Raw genomic sequence first — 18,572 nt, forward strand, 5'->3', positions numbered from 1 at the left:
TCCCATTTTTTACCTATCCAATTGGCAAAAATAGTTTGATAAAACCAGTGTTGGCCAGGATAAGGGAAATAGGACTTAAATATTTTTTAAGCTTCTGTGAGTAAACAGTAGGTGTATATATTTGTTGGGTACCCGAGATGTTTTGATACAGGCATGCAATGTGAAATAATCACATCATGGAGAATGGGGTATCCCTCCCCTCCAGCATTTGTCCTTTGTGTTACAAACAATCCAGGTACACTCTTTTAGTTATTTTTAAATGCACAATTAAGTTATTATTGACTAGAGTCACCCTGTTTTTTTGTCAAATAGTGTATCTTATTCATGCTTTCTTTTTTTTTTTTTTTTTACCCATTAACCATCTCCACCTTCCCCACCAGTCCCCTACTACCCTTCCAGCCTCCCATAACCATCCTTCTAGTCTCTATCTGCATGAGTTCAATTGTTTTAATGTTTAACTCCCACAAATAAGTGAGAACATATGATGTTTGTCTTTCTGTGCCTGGCTTATTTTAATTAACATAATGATCTTCAGTTCCATTCCTGTTGTTGCAAATGACAGGATCTCATCCTTTTTTATGGCTGAATAGTACTTCATTGTGTACTTGTACATATTTTCTGTGCGTACACATTTTCTTTATCCATTCATCTGCTGATGGACACCTAGGTTGCTTCCAAATCTTAGCTATCATGAACAGTGCTGCAACAAACATGAGAGTGCAGATATCTCTTCAATAGACTGATTTCCTTTCTTTCAGGTAAAGAGAAAGGGGCTTTTAATATCTTCTTAGTGAGTATATAAACAGACAACATTTTGGGAGTGCAATTTGACAGTATCGGTCAAAATTTCAAATGCACATATCCTTTTATCCATGAATCCCATTGGTAGAAATGTACTTTACCATTTCTTTGTTTCATTTGTTGTTGTTTTTGTTTGTTTTGCTTGTCATCCTCTCCCCCGAGGCCTTGTTAAAATAGCAAAAACTGGGGTTACAGCCCAGATGTACATTAATGGAAGACTGATGAAATAAATTTTAGTATTACAAAAATGTATATAAATATTATTTGAAAAAAAATGATTGTGCCCAGAAGGGAGTCATCTCTAAGCCTCCTCTGATAATGACCCCAAGTTGCATGCATTATAGACACTCACCTGCCTCCTTCCCCTGACTCCTCCTTTTCATTAAAAATGGCCCAGCAGGGACTCCAGCACCTTGTGGGTGGAGGGTGGAGTATGGTATACACTTTATGTCAGGCAGAGACCATATCTTTCGTCAGCTTTTCAAGAAGATTCATAACCACAAAAAGGTTAAGAACCATTTTTGGAGGGAATTTCTGCATTGGGTCATTGGGTGGGAAGTCGGACACTGAAATTCTGTTTCTTTTCTTTTCTTTTGAGACAGTGTTAAGCTCTTGTTTCCTAGGCTGGAGTGCAGTGGCGTGATCTTGGCTCACTGCAACCTCTGCCTCCTGGGTTCGAGCAATTCTCCTGCCTCAACCTCCCAAGTAGCTGGGACGACAGGCACACACCACCACACCTGGCTAATTTTTGTATTTTCAGTGGAGACAGGGTTTCACCATGTTGGCCAGGCAGGTCTCAAACTCCTGACCTCAGGTGATCCTCCCACCTCAGCCTCCCAAAGTTCTGGGATTACAGGTGTAAGCCACTGCACCCAGCCTGAAATTCTGTTTCTTTTACATGCGCACACACGCACACATACATGCACACACACGCACACATACAGAGTGGGAGGGGGGACTTGCCTCTTGCTCTAAATGTCTTCTGACCTGCTGACCTGGGTATTCCCGCAATTGTCCAGCTGTTGCTCCTATGTTGGGCGCCGAGGAGGAGGCCCACAGGCCATATCCATTGGGAAGAACTGTGACAAGTTTGGCATTGTGGCTCACGAGCTGGGCCATGTGGTTGGGTTTTGGCATGAACACACCCGGCCAGACAGAGACCAACATGTCACCATCATCAGGGAAAACATCCAGCCAGGTAAGGAGGCCTGTGTGGAGTCTGGAAGGCACTAGTCGAGAAGGTGGCAACCTCAGGGACAGGAGGAGGGGAAGGAGAGGACTCGCTGGGAGCTGAGCAATGCTAATTGCTGAGTATGGAGCAATGACTGTGTTGTGCAGGCCCTCCTCACCAGTATAACCACTGTCCATCTGTGGCTTCCTGGGAGGTCATCTGCCATAGCTTGGAGGTTGGAGCAGAAGCAAAATTATTTTCTATGTTTTATAGGATAATGAAATCTAACTCTGTTTCCTGAAAGGAACACAGTCAACCAGAACACTGTTGCAGCATCAGAGCTGATAAGCAACAACAACAAAAAAGAGTTCTCCTGGCTGCTTTTATGAGTTATTTTTGCTGACTTAGGCAACATGTTTTCTGAAACTGAAATACAATTAGGACATGAACACATGAAAAAACAGTGTTTCTGCCTAGAAACATCCTGCCCCAAGGCAGATAAAGTGTCTAGAATTTTAAAAAAAAAACTTTCTTATGTCAAATAATTTTATATGGAAGTTAATATTAAGCATGAAAGTAACTAGTTGAAGAATATGATCGCCTTACAAATACTTTAGAGAATCTGAATTGTGAGCTATTTAGGATTGAACTTAACTCTCTGATTCATTTTCTTTTGTTTCTTCAAATTGCAAGATCAGGTTTTTGTTTGATTATTTGTTTTGTTTTTTGTTTGTTTGTTTTTTTGAGACAGAGTCTCGCTCTCGCTGCCCAGGCTGGAGTGCAGTGGCGTGATCTTGGCTCACTGCAACTTCCACCTCCCAAGTTCAAACGATTCTCCTGCCTCAGCCTCCTGAGTAGCTGGGATTACAGGTGCCTGCCACCATGCCTAGCTAATTTTTGTACTTTTAGTAGAGACGGGATTTCGCTATGTTGGCCAGGCTGGTCTCGAACACCTGACCTCAGGTGATCCACCCGCCTCAGCCTCCCAAAGTGCTGGGATTACAGGCGTGAGCCACGGCACCCGGCCCAGAGCTTTTTATTTTTATTTTTTATTTTTTTTGCGGGGGCAAGTGAGTTGATAACTAATCTGTCTGCAAACTTACTTTAAGAGGTTTGAGTGGCATTTGGGGATAGGTCTCGGGTGGTGGAGTTGGGAGAACACAGGGCTTGCTGGAAGTTTCAAATTTCTAATTATTCAAAACAACAAGAACCACTACAAGCCCTGTTATTTGACTGATTGGGCCAAGAGAGCCCTGGGAAGTTGCTATGGGCCCTCCTTCTCCTTCCTCTGCCTCCTTTCAGGTGCCTGACTTGGTTTTCCAAGGCCTTAACACAGTGTTGTGTCACAGGTCAGGAGTATAATTTCTTAAAAATGGAAGCTGGGGAAGTGAGCTCTCTGGGAGAGACATACGACTTTGACAGCATCATGCACTACGCCCGGAACACCTTCTCAAGGTCGGAATCTATGCTTATGCCTCATCTGTGTTTCACTGTGCCTGCCGCAGGCTTGGGTCGGATTCCTGGAGGTCTGCGGAGAGTGGGTCTCTGCATGCTTCTAGCACGGCTGGCCTGTCTGTCCTTGAAATACAGTGGCCTCTGGGCTGCAGTGAAATATAATCTAATCAGGTTCCCGTTAATAAGATTGAATCCCATTGTGAAGCTGACATTCCATCATGCCCTAATGTCACAAGCAGCAAACTGGAAAGGGAAATTATCGAGAGGTTGGCTGGGATAATAACTTAGAGGCTCTGTGTCAAATTTCCAGTGGGTGGGGGGAGTCTTTTGTAGAAGCATGGTGGTGCTCACCAGTTCTCCTAGTAGAGGTTTGGTTTATTGGAAACTAGGCGGTGTCAGGGCTGGGAGGGCTGTAAATCATCGATTCATTTTAGAGGTGAAGACAATGAGGCTCCAGCCGGCTCTCAGATGCACAGGTAACTGAGGACTGGAGTGAGAGCAAGGACCCAGGTTCCCACCTGCAGGTCACAGATGATGGAAGCTGCTGTATTCAAGTAGGGCTGGGCTGGTTATTTATGGCTGGCATGGGCAGGGTCTGTTCTGATGAGCTGTTCTGATGTGCTGTGCCTAGCAGACATGAAAGATTTTCAGTATTGTCCTTGCTTCTAGACCCTGTAAGTGCTTTGTGTGCAGAAGGTTTTCCCTACTTGTCCCAGTTTTGTAGGTCTTTCTACCCTTGAGTTAAAGGAGGCACATAAAACAAATACTTTCTCTCTTGGTGCTTTCTCTTCAGTCTCCTGTTAAAACCAGTTGTTTGCTTGTTTATTTATTTATTTCCCCCAAAAAGATCTGTGGTAACTTCCAATATACACATGGGATAACAAAGATAAATAACAGGTGAGAAAACCGGGGGAAAGGAGAAGGAAAAAAATAAGGCTAGAAAGCTAAGTTGAGGCCCAGAATAAGTTTAGTGCTCAGAGTATATGCTGTGAGGTCATGTACACTTAGTTAGAGTTGACAGCAAATCCTGCCCTGTGCTTCCTAGCAGTCACAGCAAAGAGGGAAATAATCCATTCCATGAGTCTCCATGTCCATAAAGATTTGCTCAGAAAACATATGGCTCTTGGGAGTGAAAGGCAAACTGTTTGCAAAGGGCTCCGTGGCTCTTGGGTAAGGCTGCCAAAAGCATCCTGTTGATGAGTTTGTTGTTAGGACTATGGGAGAAATCATCTAAATCTCAGCATCCCCTCATGCCCCTCCGTTAGCTCTGGGAGCCCCTTGGTTCTCCTTCACGTGGCATCTCATCCTCCAGTAGGCTAGACCAGACTTTTCACTGCATGGGGACTCAGAGTTCCAAGAGGGCAAGTGGGGAAGCTGCAAGCCTCTTAAGGCCCCAGCTCTGGAACTTGCATGACATTACTTCTGCCACATTCTGTTGGTAAAAGCAAGCCACAAGGCCAGCCCCAAACTCAAGCGAGTGGAGAAATAGACTCCACCTCTTACTGGGAGGTATGGCAGCTTCACGTTGCAGTAGGATATGGCTATTAGGAGGAGTGACTTTTTATTTTAACAATCTGCCACTGCTACCCTCTCACCTCTGCCCCAGAGTTGAGAATGGTTTCAGCAAATCTGTTTTGTTGCAGGTGGATAACTGCATTGTCTTTTCTGCCAACTTTTTACATGGATTTTCAGAAAACGATCTTGTTGAGTGGGTTTTTACTGGGGGCTTTTCTATTGGCATTTTGTCAACAGTTTCCCCACACCCAACTCCATGTCATTATTTCTGGTCACAAAGACCCTGAAGCTGGCCTGTACCTCATGTTGGATTCTGTAAAAGAGCAGAATAGAGCCCGTAGAACATATGCTGATCTGGGGAGGCGGGCAAATGCTATACCCTGCTGATGGGAAACTCAATCTTTGTGTCTCTTTACGATTGAGCTGTCTCCTTCCAACTTTATTCCCTCTAGTTTATTGCAGTTCTTCTCCCCTCCCCTTTGGTTGGACCCAGGCTGTGGGGAGCAGTCTCTTTGGAGGTTTTGCTGGGCAAAGATCCAGGAGATGAGGAGACAGTTCTCTGGTACAGGGGCCTCTTTGTTTCAGAACTCAGCGCTGACAGTTTTATTCCCTGAGGCATCTGCTGAACTCTGTCTTAGTTTAGCAGAATGTCAATGCTTAGAGTTGTCCTACATGAAAGAGGGAAGGAGCGTCACTGCTGTGGTTTACACAGGGGACGGCTCTTGTAGTAAACATCTTCCAGAGCTGGAAGCTCTTGCTGGCAGCTTAGGATATGCAAAGGAGGACGTCCAGCACCAAAGAGCGGTCTGAGTGTGAGCCAATGTTGTTCCTGATGTTTTGGTTTTTGAAGTCTGCAATGTTCTTAGCTCTATAATTTAATGCATCGTAAGGCCTACTGTTCCTTGGGCAGCAGGAAACACTGGCTGGAAGGAGGAGGATTCCCAGAGGTGAGCTCCAGGCCTGCCTCTCCATGACTAGCTCTGTGCCCTGGGAAAGTCACTTAAGCTCTCACAGGCTCAGTCTTCTCCCCTGTAGAGTGAGAGCTCTTGTGATAGGCAGAGCTAGGCACCTGACTCCTAGGGTGCTATGAAGATGAAATGAGGTGGTGCAGGGAAAGGGCCCAGTGCAGGGCCTGGCACGTCGGAAAGTCCTATGAACGATGAGTAAGTGCAAGGACATGGCCTCTATGCACCAGGCCCACTGGAGAAGTCATCTGCGTGATGTGGCCAGGTAGCGTGGGGTGCTTAGAGACTGTGGTGATCCTTATGTTTGTGCTGCAGAATTCCTATCTGCAAGGGAACCAAGAAAATAATTACAAAAGGACACACCTTTCATTATGGCAGAAGTGACTGTTTCTGGAGTAGCTGATGATTGAATTTAGGATTTTCCGCAGAGTCAACACTTGTGGTTTAAAATGTAGTAAAGTCAGTGAGTGAGGCCAAGGATTCCACTAAAGTTTCTCTACAGGAGTCCAGACCCAGAGATGAGGCTATGGGAGCTAGAGAAAGACAGGTCAAGGGTTACATGTTGGGTACAGAGATGCTGAAAAGGAAATCAGCAGATGATCTAGACTCCCACAGGCTAAGATTGGAAAGTGAGCTTAAAATCTGATTTAGGAAAAAAAAGAAAAGTCTACACAAAAACAAAAAGATAACAAAGTGATGTAACCAGGAAGAACCAGGGATAATAGTTATTTTCCAATGTAGTGCAGAATTTAGGGAAATAGAAACAGTGCTTGAAAGAGACAGAGAGAGAAAGAGAGAGACAGCGAGCATGCACAGCTAATAGCGAGGTGACATGTACATTTTCGCTTCCATTTTGGATGTAAATAACTATTTTGCAAAGTTTTTAAAAGACAGTGCTTTATCCTGGTTACATACTTTAATTCAAGAAGCGTTTTTTGAGGCGTTCTGTGCTCTAGTTTCTAAGGACAGAGATAAAACCCCCAGTCTCTCTGCTTGAGGAACTTAACTTTTAGCAAGGAAGACGAATACCACCACTCCTTAAAAAAGACAATACAGTATGATAAGAAGAGACTACACAAATGATTAAGACCCAGAGCAGGGAATGATAAACTCCAGATGGGGGGAGTAGAAAAGGCTTGGGGAAGTCTTTTAATAGAGAAAGACATCTGATGGGGTTTTAGAGAATGAATAGGAGTTTACAAGTAGACAAAAAAATAGAGGGCATGGGCAGCCTAGGGAGCGGATAGCATGTGCGAGGACATATTTGGGGCCTACAAGGAGCTTAGTGTTGCTTAAAATAATGACATATGCTTTATTCTTGTTGAGTATTATTTTGGTTATGGGATTAACGAGTCAGGCTGGAGAGGAAGGCAGAAGTCAGTGAGCAAACAGCCTAGAGTCCGAGTGGTGACTGGAAGTTGGTGAAGGGTTCTAAGCGAAGAAGGCATGTGCCGCCCCTTGCATTTTGGGATGATTCCATTGCAGCATTGTGGCCAAGGGGAGCAGGGGAGCAGTAGAGTAGAAGTGGCTGAGTCTACAGGGAGGGAGGCCAGTTAAGAAGCTACTGGAAAGAGTTCAGGAAGGAGATATTGATCACTTGAGCTATGGCAATAGTCTGGGAACAAGGAAGAGGGTATGGGTTCAAGGGGTGGAAAAAAGGTATAGTGGACAGGACCTGGCTCCTGGTTTGGTAGGAGAGTGTGAGGGAAAGGGAGGAACTGAGAATGCCCTCAGATTCTGACTCAGGAGACAAGGATCATGGAGTGAGCAGAAGGATGGAACTGTGATAAATTTGGTTTTGAGCATGTTGGATATAAGAGGCCCATAGGACAGCCCAGGGGAGGTGTTATGAGGCATCTGGGGCTCAGCAGAGGATCCTGGGCTGGAAACAGAAGATTAGCTGTGAGGCTGCAGATGATGGTTAAAAGCCATAGGAGTAGATGGAACATGGAGAGAGAGGACAGAGGGAGAGGGCAGAAACCCAAGGGACATCATTGAAGGGGAAGCAGAAGTGGTTCTTGTCTCACTGCCCAGAGAGAGCTGTGGCCTGCACCCAGGGAGAAGACAGTGAGGAGGGAGGGGGTATCGGAGGTCCCAGTGCTGGAGAGAGGGCAGACAGATTGGAAGGTGTCCACTGGCAGATGAGTGGTGATGGTTGCTGATGGGGTCAGATCATCGTTGGACTGAGGAGTGAAAGAGAGTCGAGTACTCGGGGAATGGAGACAATACTTTCTAGAAACTTGGTTAAGAAGGGAAGAAAAAAAACAAGGCGGTGACTGGAGGAGGCGTGGATTCAAGGACAGGCCTAACATCCTGGAGAGGCCCCAGATCGGGTAGCAGAGGCCCCAGGTCTGGAAGCAGAGGAGGAGGCTCAGAGCTGGCAGCAGACAAGGGAGCAGGCGGGGTGTAAACCATGTCACAACAGGGCCAGCGCTCAGCTGGCAACCTGGTTTCCACTTGTCTAGTTTAGAAATGAAGCTATCATTTTAGATTTCAGTCAAGTAGGAGTAGAATAAATGTTAGAGATAAAAGGGACTGCCATGACCATCTCAGCAAATTTCTTATTGTTTAGTGGGGTAAACTGATGCTTAGAGAGGCTCAGAGAGGGGAAGAATCTTGTCCAAGCACACACAGGCCTAGTGTAGAAATGTCTGGTCCAGGGCTCTTTTCACTACTTCTTGTTCTCTGCTTTTATCTCATTTTCCATCTGATTTCCCTCTTACCAGCAGCGCCTCCAAACTCTGACCACCCATTCACCAACCTGCACTTGCTGACCAGCCCCTGAGAGTCTCACACTGGACCAGTTCCCAAGCTCTCCCGGGGTGGCTCCAGGACTTAACTATGCACAGTACTTCCTAATGCACAGCTGCAGGGGGCGCCACTCACACCGTGGTCTGTCTGAGTGGAGCTCCCTACAGTTGTGCAGCACGGTGGCTCTGGGGCCTGGACCTGTCGGGGCTTCATGGAAATGCTCAGGACACATCCCTAAGGAAGCCCCTGGGCTACTGCACTAGGGCAAATTTTACACTTGGCAGAGTCATCTTCCCACTGGAAAGCGAGTAGGCAGCTGATGAGATGGAATGTGAAAATGCCAGCACGAGCGAAGGAAACCTTTTCAGTCATGCCAGCCCAGAACAGGCAGGCCAGGAGGCAGGAATGTTGATGGGGTTGTGGGCAAGGGAATAAAGCCTGGAAATCCCAGCACGGACAGACTGATGGCCTTGACTTTTCTTTCTCTCGCCCTTTTTTTCCTTCTTGTAGAGGAGTTTTCTTGGACACCATCCTCCCCCGTCGAGATGACAATGGCGTCAGGCCAACCATTGGCCAGCGTGTGCGGCTCAGTCAGGGAGACATAGCTCAAGCCCGGAAGCTGTACAAATGCCCAGGTAACTATGAGCCGAGGGGACTGCCAGCACCTCCCTAGCATCTCCAAAGCACAGTCCCTGTGCTGGGAAAATAACCTGGGGGACCTAAAGGGACTATTCCTTGGCAGCTTTAATTATTTCTGGTGTCCTTCTGGTAGGAGGTGCTAGGCAGTATAGAAAGGCGAAATGGTGACATAGTGGCAGGCAGTGAAGAGAATAATAGGTCTTAGAGTTCATAGGCAGTTTCATGAGAGGCTTCAGACTTCTCTGGCAAAGCCTTTGTGTCCAGAAGGGGAAGAAGGCATAACAGAACAACAGTAAATAGGGGCACACTGCAGTGTGTGCCCCATAACAGTAAGAGCACCTCTCCTTTCTATGGAACTAGGGGATGTGGGTTTGGAAAAACAAGAACCAAGCAGAATTTTGCAGGAAGACAAAGAGTGAGGGAGAATGCTTTTGGGAGTATGGGGTCAGTTTCCCAAATGCTACAAGGTGGAGGGAGTCTCAGTGCTATTAACGAGCTTGTTGCTTTGGTCTTGGGGCTTTCCTGGCCATCCAAGGTGCTGGTCAGTGGCCAGGAGTCTGCCATTGAAGATGGAACAATACACGGGGATTGGAGCAAATGCCTGTTCCCCGGCCCATTTGGAAGCGTTCCTTCCCCTTGGATTTGTCCTGTTTGTCTTCCATCCCCTTGGCATCATCATCATACACACACCGTCTGAGCTCTTCTAGACCCCTTTCAGCTCTTGAGCCTCAACGTAAAGCATTGGTTATGGCAGCTGAGATTTTACCACTGATGGGTGAGAATCCATTTCAGTGGTTTTAGGAGGATAGAAGGAAGTTCCATTACCAATAGCCTTTCCCAGACTTCCAAACCAGACACAGAGTTTGATCATGAGATGAAGTATTTGAAGTGAGGACCATCTTAGAAAATCTGGGCTGTCACATTACCTTACTAAACAGGACCCCAGGGCATGCAAAGTGCTGTGTGGGGCTTGCTTCCTCAAGAAACTCTAGAAAATATGTCCATCCAGCTATTAGTTATCTGGGGGCATGTTAGGGCTGAAATGCAGGACACACATATCATATAACCTTGCTGAATTGAACGGGAAACCTTACAGCATTCCCTGGGAAATGCCATTGTATTTATTCAGTTATAACGTTTATGCTGCTCACTTCCCAAAATGATTTGCAGCAAAATACCGTGGAGCCACACAGTAATGTATTTGTTCTTGCAGAATGTTTATGATTATTCTAAAATAATTTCCATGGAACCCTTGGGGGTGTTGACTGCCAGGCATAATCCTCATGATGCCTGGCAGTTGTTCAGTAATGTGATATTGAAGCCCCAACATCCAGGATTTCCTGAGGCTGATAATGGTCGGTTCTCCACATACCTCTTCCTGCAGCTCCAAAAAATATGGAGCTTCCAGTAGTTCCGAGTAGTAACTGAAAGCTCAATCAGTCGCCATGCAGAGGTTGAACTGCATGTAAGGGAAAGATGCCTAAGGATGCTGGATCTCCACATGTTAGGGTTGGCCACATAAGAGGAGGGGGTCTTAGCGAACCAGTGTCTTTGTCTTTGTCTTTGGAGTCTGAATCCTCAGGCATTAGAGAAATGCAAAACCTGTAGTTTCCAAGGATTCATACAGGTACCCTTCTTTTGTGAGGACAAATTAGGGGAAATACTTTTCACATACATAAAGACTAGGTTCTAGACTCATAACCAACCCTGAAACGTTCAAGGGCAGAATAGCTTACTATAGAAGATTCCAGCTCCCTGTGCCTCTGCATTTTTTTGTTTTCTTGACTGCTTGATAGCAGAAGTGAGTAGCAGAAAAAGAAGAGGAAAGATTTAAACTAACAACTGAAATAAGTTTCAAAGCATTTTTTTCTTTTTGTCTTACCTACTTGCACTTTCTTTCTTCTTTCTTTTTTTTTTTTTTTTTTTTGAGACAGAGTCTCACTCTGTCACCCAGACTGGAGTGCAGTGGTGCAATCTTGGCACACTGCAATCTCTGCCTCCAAAGCTCAAGCGATTCTCCTGCCTCAACCTCCCAAGTAGCTGGGATTACAGGTGCACACCACTACCACCCAACTAATTTTTGTTTTTTTAGTAGAGATGGGATTTCACCATGTTGGTCAGGCTGGTCTTGAACTCCTGACCTCAAATAATCCACCCGCCTTGGCCTCCCAAAGTGCTGAGATTACAGGTGTGAGCCACCGCTCCTGGCCCCTACTTGCACTTTCATGTTCTCTCTGCCACCGATATTATTATTAGCAATAATAATGTCTATTATATATGAAGTACTCACTATGTTCCAAGCACTGAGCTGATCCATTTCATGTAATACACACGATTTCACTAACCCTCTCAGGTAGGTCCTGACCATTTTACAAATAAGAAAACTAAGGTCCAGCAAGTCTAGGAAACTTGCCCAAGCCACACAGCTGGCCAGAGAGCTGAGATTCATGAGCTCTAGGCCATGCTCAGTCCTGAGAGCCTCAGAAGAAATTCCTGGGCATTCCTTTTTGGCTCCCAGATCCTACTTGTGCTTTTGTTAGCCAGAAAGCGTCAATCTACTTGCTACACTCTCACCAACCTGTTCCGCGGGCTTTGGCTGGTAAAGGGGTATGTTTGCTCCGCTGCCCTGTGTGGGAGCTGCTTGGGCAGGGAGAGGTGCATATGCCACATCACAGTTGTGATTTTGCTTGCGCAGCGTGTGGGGAGACCCTGCAGGATACAACGGGAAACTTTTCTGCACCTGGTTTCCCAAATGGGTACCCATCTTACTCCCACTGCGTCTGGAGGATCTCGGTCACCCCAGGGGAAAAGGTAGGTGGGAAACCCCCTTGGCAAATGGGACGGCACTCCTTGAATTGGGTGAGGTGGGAGGAATTCTTATTGTTAATAGTAAAAATAACAGCCGTTTTGTTATGAGCGCCCACCGTGTGCTAGGCATGGTGCTGCTTGCTCTACGTTCATTATTTCTGGACTTCTCAACCAGTCTCACCCATACAAATGAAGGCTGGCATGTACTAAATATCCACTTAGTTGTAAATCAAGCTCACAGTTCCCCCCAACTTTAATAAATACACTATTATAATGTCCTGGAATTTAGAATTCAGTGACACCTCGGATTGCTGCTCTGGAAGATGGTGACACGGGAAGCCCACAGCTGTCTTTTCTTCCCCCCAACCTCCGTCTCACTATTTGGGCTTAAAGAACATCCCTGTTGACAACCCAGTCCACTTCCCTAGGCATCTTCCACTCCTCTTTTGCAAACAGCCACACCTTGGCTGCCCCTCCAGTGGGATGGACTGGCCCAGGCATGTAGTCTACACTCAAGAAGATGGATCCAGGGAAGAGACCCTTGCATGTCCTGGCAGTGGGCTCAGAGCTGTGAGGACAGGGAATTCCTGGGTTCCTGGAGTGTGGCGTAGGAGCTAGGCAAGCCCTGGGTGGACACATTCCTTTGGTCTTGAAGATTCCATGACCCCCTAGAGCTGAACCCAGGGCAAGGATCTCTTTCACTCTGGTCGACGGGTGAGATGTTTTCAACCCTACTGCATGGCACATACTCTTGTATCCATTATATGGATGAGGAATTTGAGGCTTGAACATTAAGGAAAGTGCTAAAAGTCAAGGTAAGATATAGAACTAGGAACTGAGAACTGAGGTTTTGCACTCCAAAGTTTATCTTTTTGCTACATGTCTCTATAAATCTGAGTGTTCTTCAAGTTGTCTCAGACTAGATACAACTATCTTGGAGAAACTCTGTTCCCTAGGTCTAGGTTAGGGGATACCCCCAGTGTCCCCAGAGCTGTCTACAATCGTACCTGTTGTAGCATGTCTCATGGTATTGTCACTACTGGTTTATCTGTCCCACTTCCAAATCTTAAGCTTTTTAAGGTTGGAGATCATTCACCCCCAGGGCCCCGGCACTCCACACAGTCTGTGGCACAGACTGGTCACATGATAAATATTTGTTGAATGGATATGTGGGTGGGTGAGGGGCTGAGTGAAAAACCTGCAGCTAGGGGTGGCAGTGGGGTGTGATGGAATTTTTCAGGCACCTGCAGCCAACCTTCAGGTATTTCGAATTCATAACTTTTAAAAATGTCCATCTAAATGTCAAGTTAAGCATAGTGTGCTAACTAGAGATAAATGGCCAGGAACCATTGTGAGCATTTTCTGTGGACTGGATACCATTCTTAGCATATCATGTGGATCATCTAATTTAGTCCTCACATCAACTTCGTAAAATAGGTGCTGTTGCCATAATTATTTACAGGTAAGGAATTGGAACTTGCCCAAGGCTTCTTAGTTTGTTGCAGAGTTGGGATTTGAACCCAGGCAACTGGACTCTAAGAGCTTGAATGCTTGACCATCATCTTATATTATTACACAAAGGGGCCAGGCTAGACATTTGAACGTGCATTTATACACACACATGAATGCACATGTGTGCACACACATGTATACATACTTCCTTTGGCTCTAAGCATTTAAGACATTAAGTATGGCTGTCATCTTGTGTCTGAGACCCCAGACCTGTCTGCCTTAGGTAGATGTGAAAACCTGGTGCTTGCTGGAGGCTAACAGGAGGGAGGCAGAAAGGGGGAAGAGGAAGAGGTCTGATTATTTCCAAATTATTGAATTGCCCTGCACAGCAGAGAGTGTGTGATATGTTTGAACTGTGTAAACTTCATCAAGCCTTAATTATTAGTGCTAACTGGGGACAGAGAATATACATCATTGAAATTTCTGCACCAATTATTTCCATTTCTGCTTCACCCAGCCTTCCCTAGAGCTGCTAGTAATTAGCAAACTTGATTGATTTGAGTATCACCTCTTGTTCCTCACCTCTTTCCCCTATGGTCTTTATGGTTCACTAACATACTTAAAGTAATTAGCCTGAATAATTATCCCATTCATTCAGATCATGAATGTGTTACCAAGGAAGTTGTACTAACATTTCCTTTCTGTAATTTTAAAAAAGCAAAGGCTAGAGAATTATTGTGCAAACCAGCCTACAGGTGTTACTAAGCTCTACCACCTGAATATGAGCACGGTGTGGGATAGGACAGAAATCTAAGGCACACCCCTGTCTTTGAGAGACTTGGTGTTTATTTGGGGTCCCCCTCCCCCGACTCCCAGGGAATCTGATTTAATGGAAGGAAGGGTGTTTGCTTGGTAAGTTTTTTTTAAAGCTTCAAAGATGATTCTAATGTGCAAGTAGGGTTGAAAAACACAGTCTAGTTTGAAAGAGGAGTGACAGTGTTGCACACACACACACACACATGTGCGCACACACATGCATATGTGCACACACACATGCATGCATGCACGCGTGCGTGCACACACACACAATGACAGAAGGTGAACTGAACTGTTTTTTCCTGGCACTGACTCTTCATTTCCTAGGAGATCACAGGGCTTTGTGGAAGATGTGATTTGTCCTGAGATGAAACATTGGGTGGGATGGGCCCAAGGGAAGGGACGGGCACTCAACACTAATCAAGAGGGGCAGCCTGTGAGGTGTGGTTAGTGTTAGTTGTGGTATGCTAAGTGTACACTCAGTGTGGACTGCCTGGTATTTTAAGTTGCTATTTGTCGAGTGCCTATGACGTGCCAGGCATAGCAATATACACTCTACATATGGTTTCTCGCACAGTCCCCTCAACAGCACAGTGATGTGCGTGTTGTGCCACAGATGAGGAAACTAGAGAACAAGTATTTCCCCAAGACTCCAGAGCTAGTAGATGGAACTGAGAAGCAAATCCAGATCTAGGCAGATCTAAAGACACTAACTCTAGAATCATTATAAGACAGAGGGCGGGGCATTCCAAAGAGGCAAAGATCAATCATGTTCATCAGGGCAATCAGACCCAGGCTTGAGGAGGGGGACACTTGAGCAGGCCTGGGGAGGGTTTCTCTGACATAGGACTATCAGGGAACACTGGGGAATAGGTTGCACAGGATAGGCTCTGGGGGCGTGGAAAGTAAGCAGAATTTCATTCATGAGATGGGGACACGGGAGCCACTGAGGTTTCCTGAGGGGTTTGATCAATATGATATATGAGTGGAAGATTGGGAGGGGTCTGGTAAACATGAGATGTGAGTGGAACATTGATCTAGAAGCGCTAGTGTGTAGAACAAATGGGGCCACAGCAGGGAGGAGTCCAGGAATCGTGTGGGAGCAGTCCAGGAGGGGGTGAGGCAGGGGGAGCGAGATGGGGTTGGAGGGGAGGGATGCAGATATCTTAAAAGAAAAAGAGCTACAGCATGGATGCTGAACAGATAAGAGGGATCAACAGTCAGGATGAAGGAAAGATAATACCAAAGCTTGGCTCCTTGGCCATCGGGGCAATGGCGTCACCTACAGTGGAGGAGGCTGGAAAGGAAATGCTTTGTCTGGAGGTGCTCTCACCTAGTGGGGAGCGGGAAGGGCAGAGGAGCAAGAGCAGTGGGGAGAAGATAGGCCAGCGTGGTGGAAACCGGAAAGGATAAGCTCTGGGCAGAAGGGTCATGGGACACAAGGACAAATAACAGTCCTTTAGATTTGGTGGGGAGGGAATGGGAACCTTTGAGGAAGCCTTCCAGCCTGAGAGTTTACTTAGAGCTAGAAGGCCCCTGGGGCTGTTTGAATATAAAGAAGTGGCTAGTGGAGGGGCCGTGAGTGGAGACACTGGAGAGAGAGGAACTGCTGAGAGCAAGGTCCCCCAGGGTTGGAAAACAAATAGAGTCAGGGGTACAGGGGCTGGGGCAGGGCTGGAGATCAGGAAGAGTGGAGACGTGGTGGAGCAGAGGTATGTGGGGCATGAGGAAAGGTGAGCCTGGGCCAGACAAGCCACTGTGCCTTAGGACAGTGGGAGGAGCCACAGGCACCTGCTTTAGTGGAGCTTGCATGGGGGTGAAAGGCCAGGGGAAATCTGAATTCTGCTCTGGGCCATCTGCCAGGGAAGCCCCAAGCTGGCGGGCTGCGGGGGGACCAGAGCCAGTTCATGGGTACAGCACCTGTGTGCTGAGGCCCAGTCCGTGGGGCTACCCAGCCCTCCCTTTCCCCCTACTAAGTAATCACCTGTTTGGCCATGGGAGCATCTGCTACCTGACCTCAGGGATGTCCAGACAGGGCTGTCAAGACGCTCCTCATGACAATCCCTCTCTTTTCAGTATTTATACCATAGTGTTCCCATTGGTTTGGCCCATCTGCCTTTCCCCCCTTCCCTGGGCTCCCCAAAGGCAGAGGACCCTGTCTTACTGATCTTTCTATCTCAATTGGCCAGCACAGGCTGGCACTCAGAAGGTGGTCAACAAACAATGGTGGAGTGAATGAATGAATGGACTAACTGTAGGAAGGTCTTTAGACACACCACACCTCAGGACAGTGAGGTCATGGCTGAGGGGAGATTGATCACAGAGATGTTCAGATGCACTCAGGCTAACCCCAGACCCTTTGGAATGATTGATGATGTTATAAGATCTTCTAGTATCTCTGAACTTCGCTGACCCCTTACCTCCTTCCAAATCCTTAGTCTCCATGTGCCCTGGCCAGTCTTTTTAATGCATCTTGCTTTCTGTAAACCACCTAGTGACTTCAAAAGCTCAAGTGATTCCCCAGACAGAACCGAAGGACCCATCTCCTTCTGTTTACTCCCCATCCTGCTTAAGGTTTATTATTTAATGTCCTTAGGTTTCCTGTGAGCGTGCTTTTGAGACAACACTCCTACTGCGGTCTGAGAGTTCTGCATGCTAAAGGGTAACGTGAGAACACCGGTATGCAAGATATATCTTCCCAAACTCCTCAGGCTTTGCTGCCAAAACTCACTTTATGGTAATTCTTTGCAGATCGTCTTAAACTTCACATCCATGGATTTGTTTAAAAGCCGGCTGTGCTGGTATGATTACGTGGAGGTCCGGGATGGTTACTGGAGAAAAGCCCCCCTTTTGGGTAAGTTGACTTTAGACACCGTTAAGAGGGGAGTGATGGGATGTTCCCCGGGATGCTGTTAATGTCTGGAAGGTCCACCTTGACAGCGGTCACAGGAAATTCTCAAGGGCCTCTGTCATTGTAAAACTCGGAGCACTCCATTTGGCCACACATGTTAAAAGCCTTTAAAACTGCAAATACCCTTTGACCCAGCAATTCCACTTTTTGGAATTCATCCTAGGGAACTAATTAAGGAAGTGTGCAAAGCTCTAGCTACAGGGATGTTCACTGAAGCAGGAAAAATTGCAAGCAATTTCAATGTTCGACAGTAGGGTTTGGCTGAATAAATTATGATCCATCTTTTCAATGGAAAACTTCCCAGCCATTAAAAGTGAAGTTGGAGTTGACTACTGATACAGAAAGGTGTTCTGGTACACCGTTACACACAAAAAAGTATGTGACAAAAATAGAATAAGCAGTAGGATTCCATTTTAATTAAAAAATACATTTACGTATTAAATACATATATACACACACATATATATAATGCAGGTGTTGCAAATGTAGATGGCTTCAAGGATAACATGTAAATGAAGGAGATGGGATTTGTGTAATAAAATAAGGAGGGGTGGGGGTAGTGTGGTGAACTGAACACCAAATATCCTGTCCAAACTTATTCAAAGCAAAATGACTTAAAACATGCGTACAGGCTGAATTAACTAGAAGATACCACTTTGTGATCTGCAATATAAATCTCAAGTAAAATTATAAATATACATAAATAATTTCAGGGTGATAGAGTTTTTTTAAAATGTGTTCTGTTGTTCTTGGTTTAGCTATATTTTCCAATTTTTCTATGATGAGTGTGTATTGTTTTTGTGAGATGAATACAGCATGAACTCACCCATGCAAAGTTAGCTTGGAGCTTTGAGTGAGACACAGTGGGCAGGTGGTATAACCAGAAAGGTTAGTTAGTTCACTCCAGAGAGATCTCTCGTGGATGACAGGGGAGGTTAGCCTTGCCTAGAGGACCGATGGCTCCAGTGTCTCGGGAGTAGACACTGGGACTCATTCAGCCCAGGAATGGCCGCCATGGTGGAGCTGGAGAGAGAGGCAGAAGTGACGAGGAGCCAGATGGGAGGGTCTCAGCTGAGAGTGTATTGTCCTCACTCGTAGAGGGGTCTGCAGGGTGGGCTCTGGTTTGGACAAGTCTAAGTGCTCAGTGAGGACTTTGTCCCTGGCACATATTCACGTGAGCAGAAAGCCCAACTTGTTATGCTGCAGCTGGTGAGCCTGAGAGTGAGCTGGTGTTGGGTGGTTGGCCGAGATGGAGATAGGAAAGAAGGGACAAGGCTAAGCTGGGAGG

At 46.2% G+C, this 18,572-nt stretch overlaps 1 protein-coding gene across 1 annotated transcript in view; it reads left to right on the forward strand.

Annotated features, from left to right (window-relative positions):
* The window catches only part of TLL2 (tolloid like 2), a 151,915-nt gene that overhangs the window by 95,034 nt on the left and 38,309 nt on the right, over positions 1-18,572 (forward strand). Inside the window, exons 6-10 of the mRNA XM_003904059.5 lie at positions 1,821-1,999; positions 3,322-3,427; positions 9,169-9,293; positions 11,993-12,108; positions 17,125-17,227. Coding sequence (XP_003904108.2) covers positions 1,821-1,999; positions 3,322-3,427; positions 9,169-9,293; positions 11,993-12,108; positions 17,125-17,227 — 629 coding nt within the window. The remainder of the gene's footprint in view (positions 1-1,820; positions 2,000-3,321; positions 3,428-9,168; positions 9,294-11,992; positions 12,109-17,124; positions 17,228-18,572) is intronic.

Source organism: Papio anubis, chromosome 11 (assembly GCF_008728515.1).
Source record: "Papio anubis isolate 15944 chromosome 11, Panubis1.0, whole genome shotgun sequence".
NCBI lineage: Eukaryota > Metazoa > Chordata > Mammalia > Primates > Cercopithecidae > Papio > Papio anubis.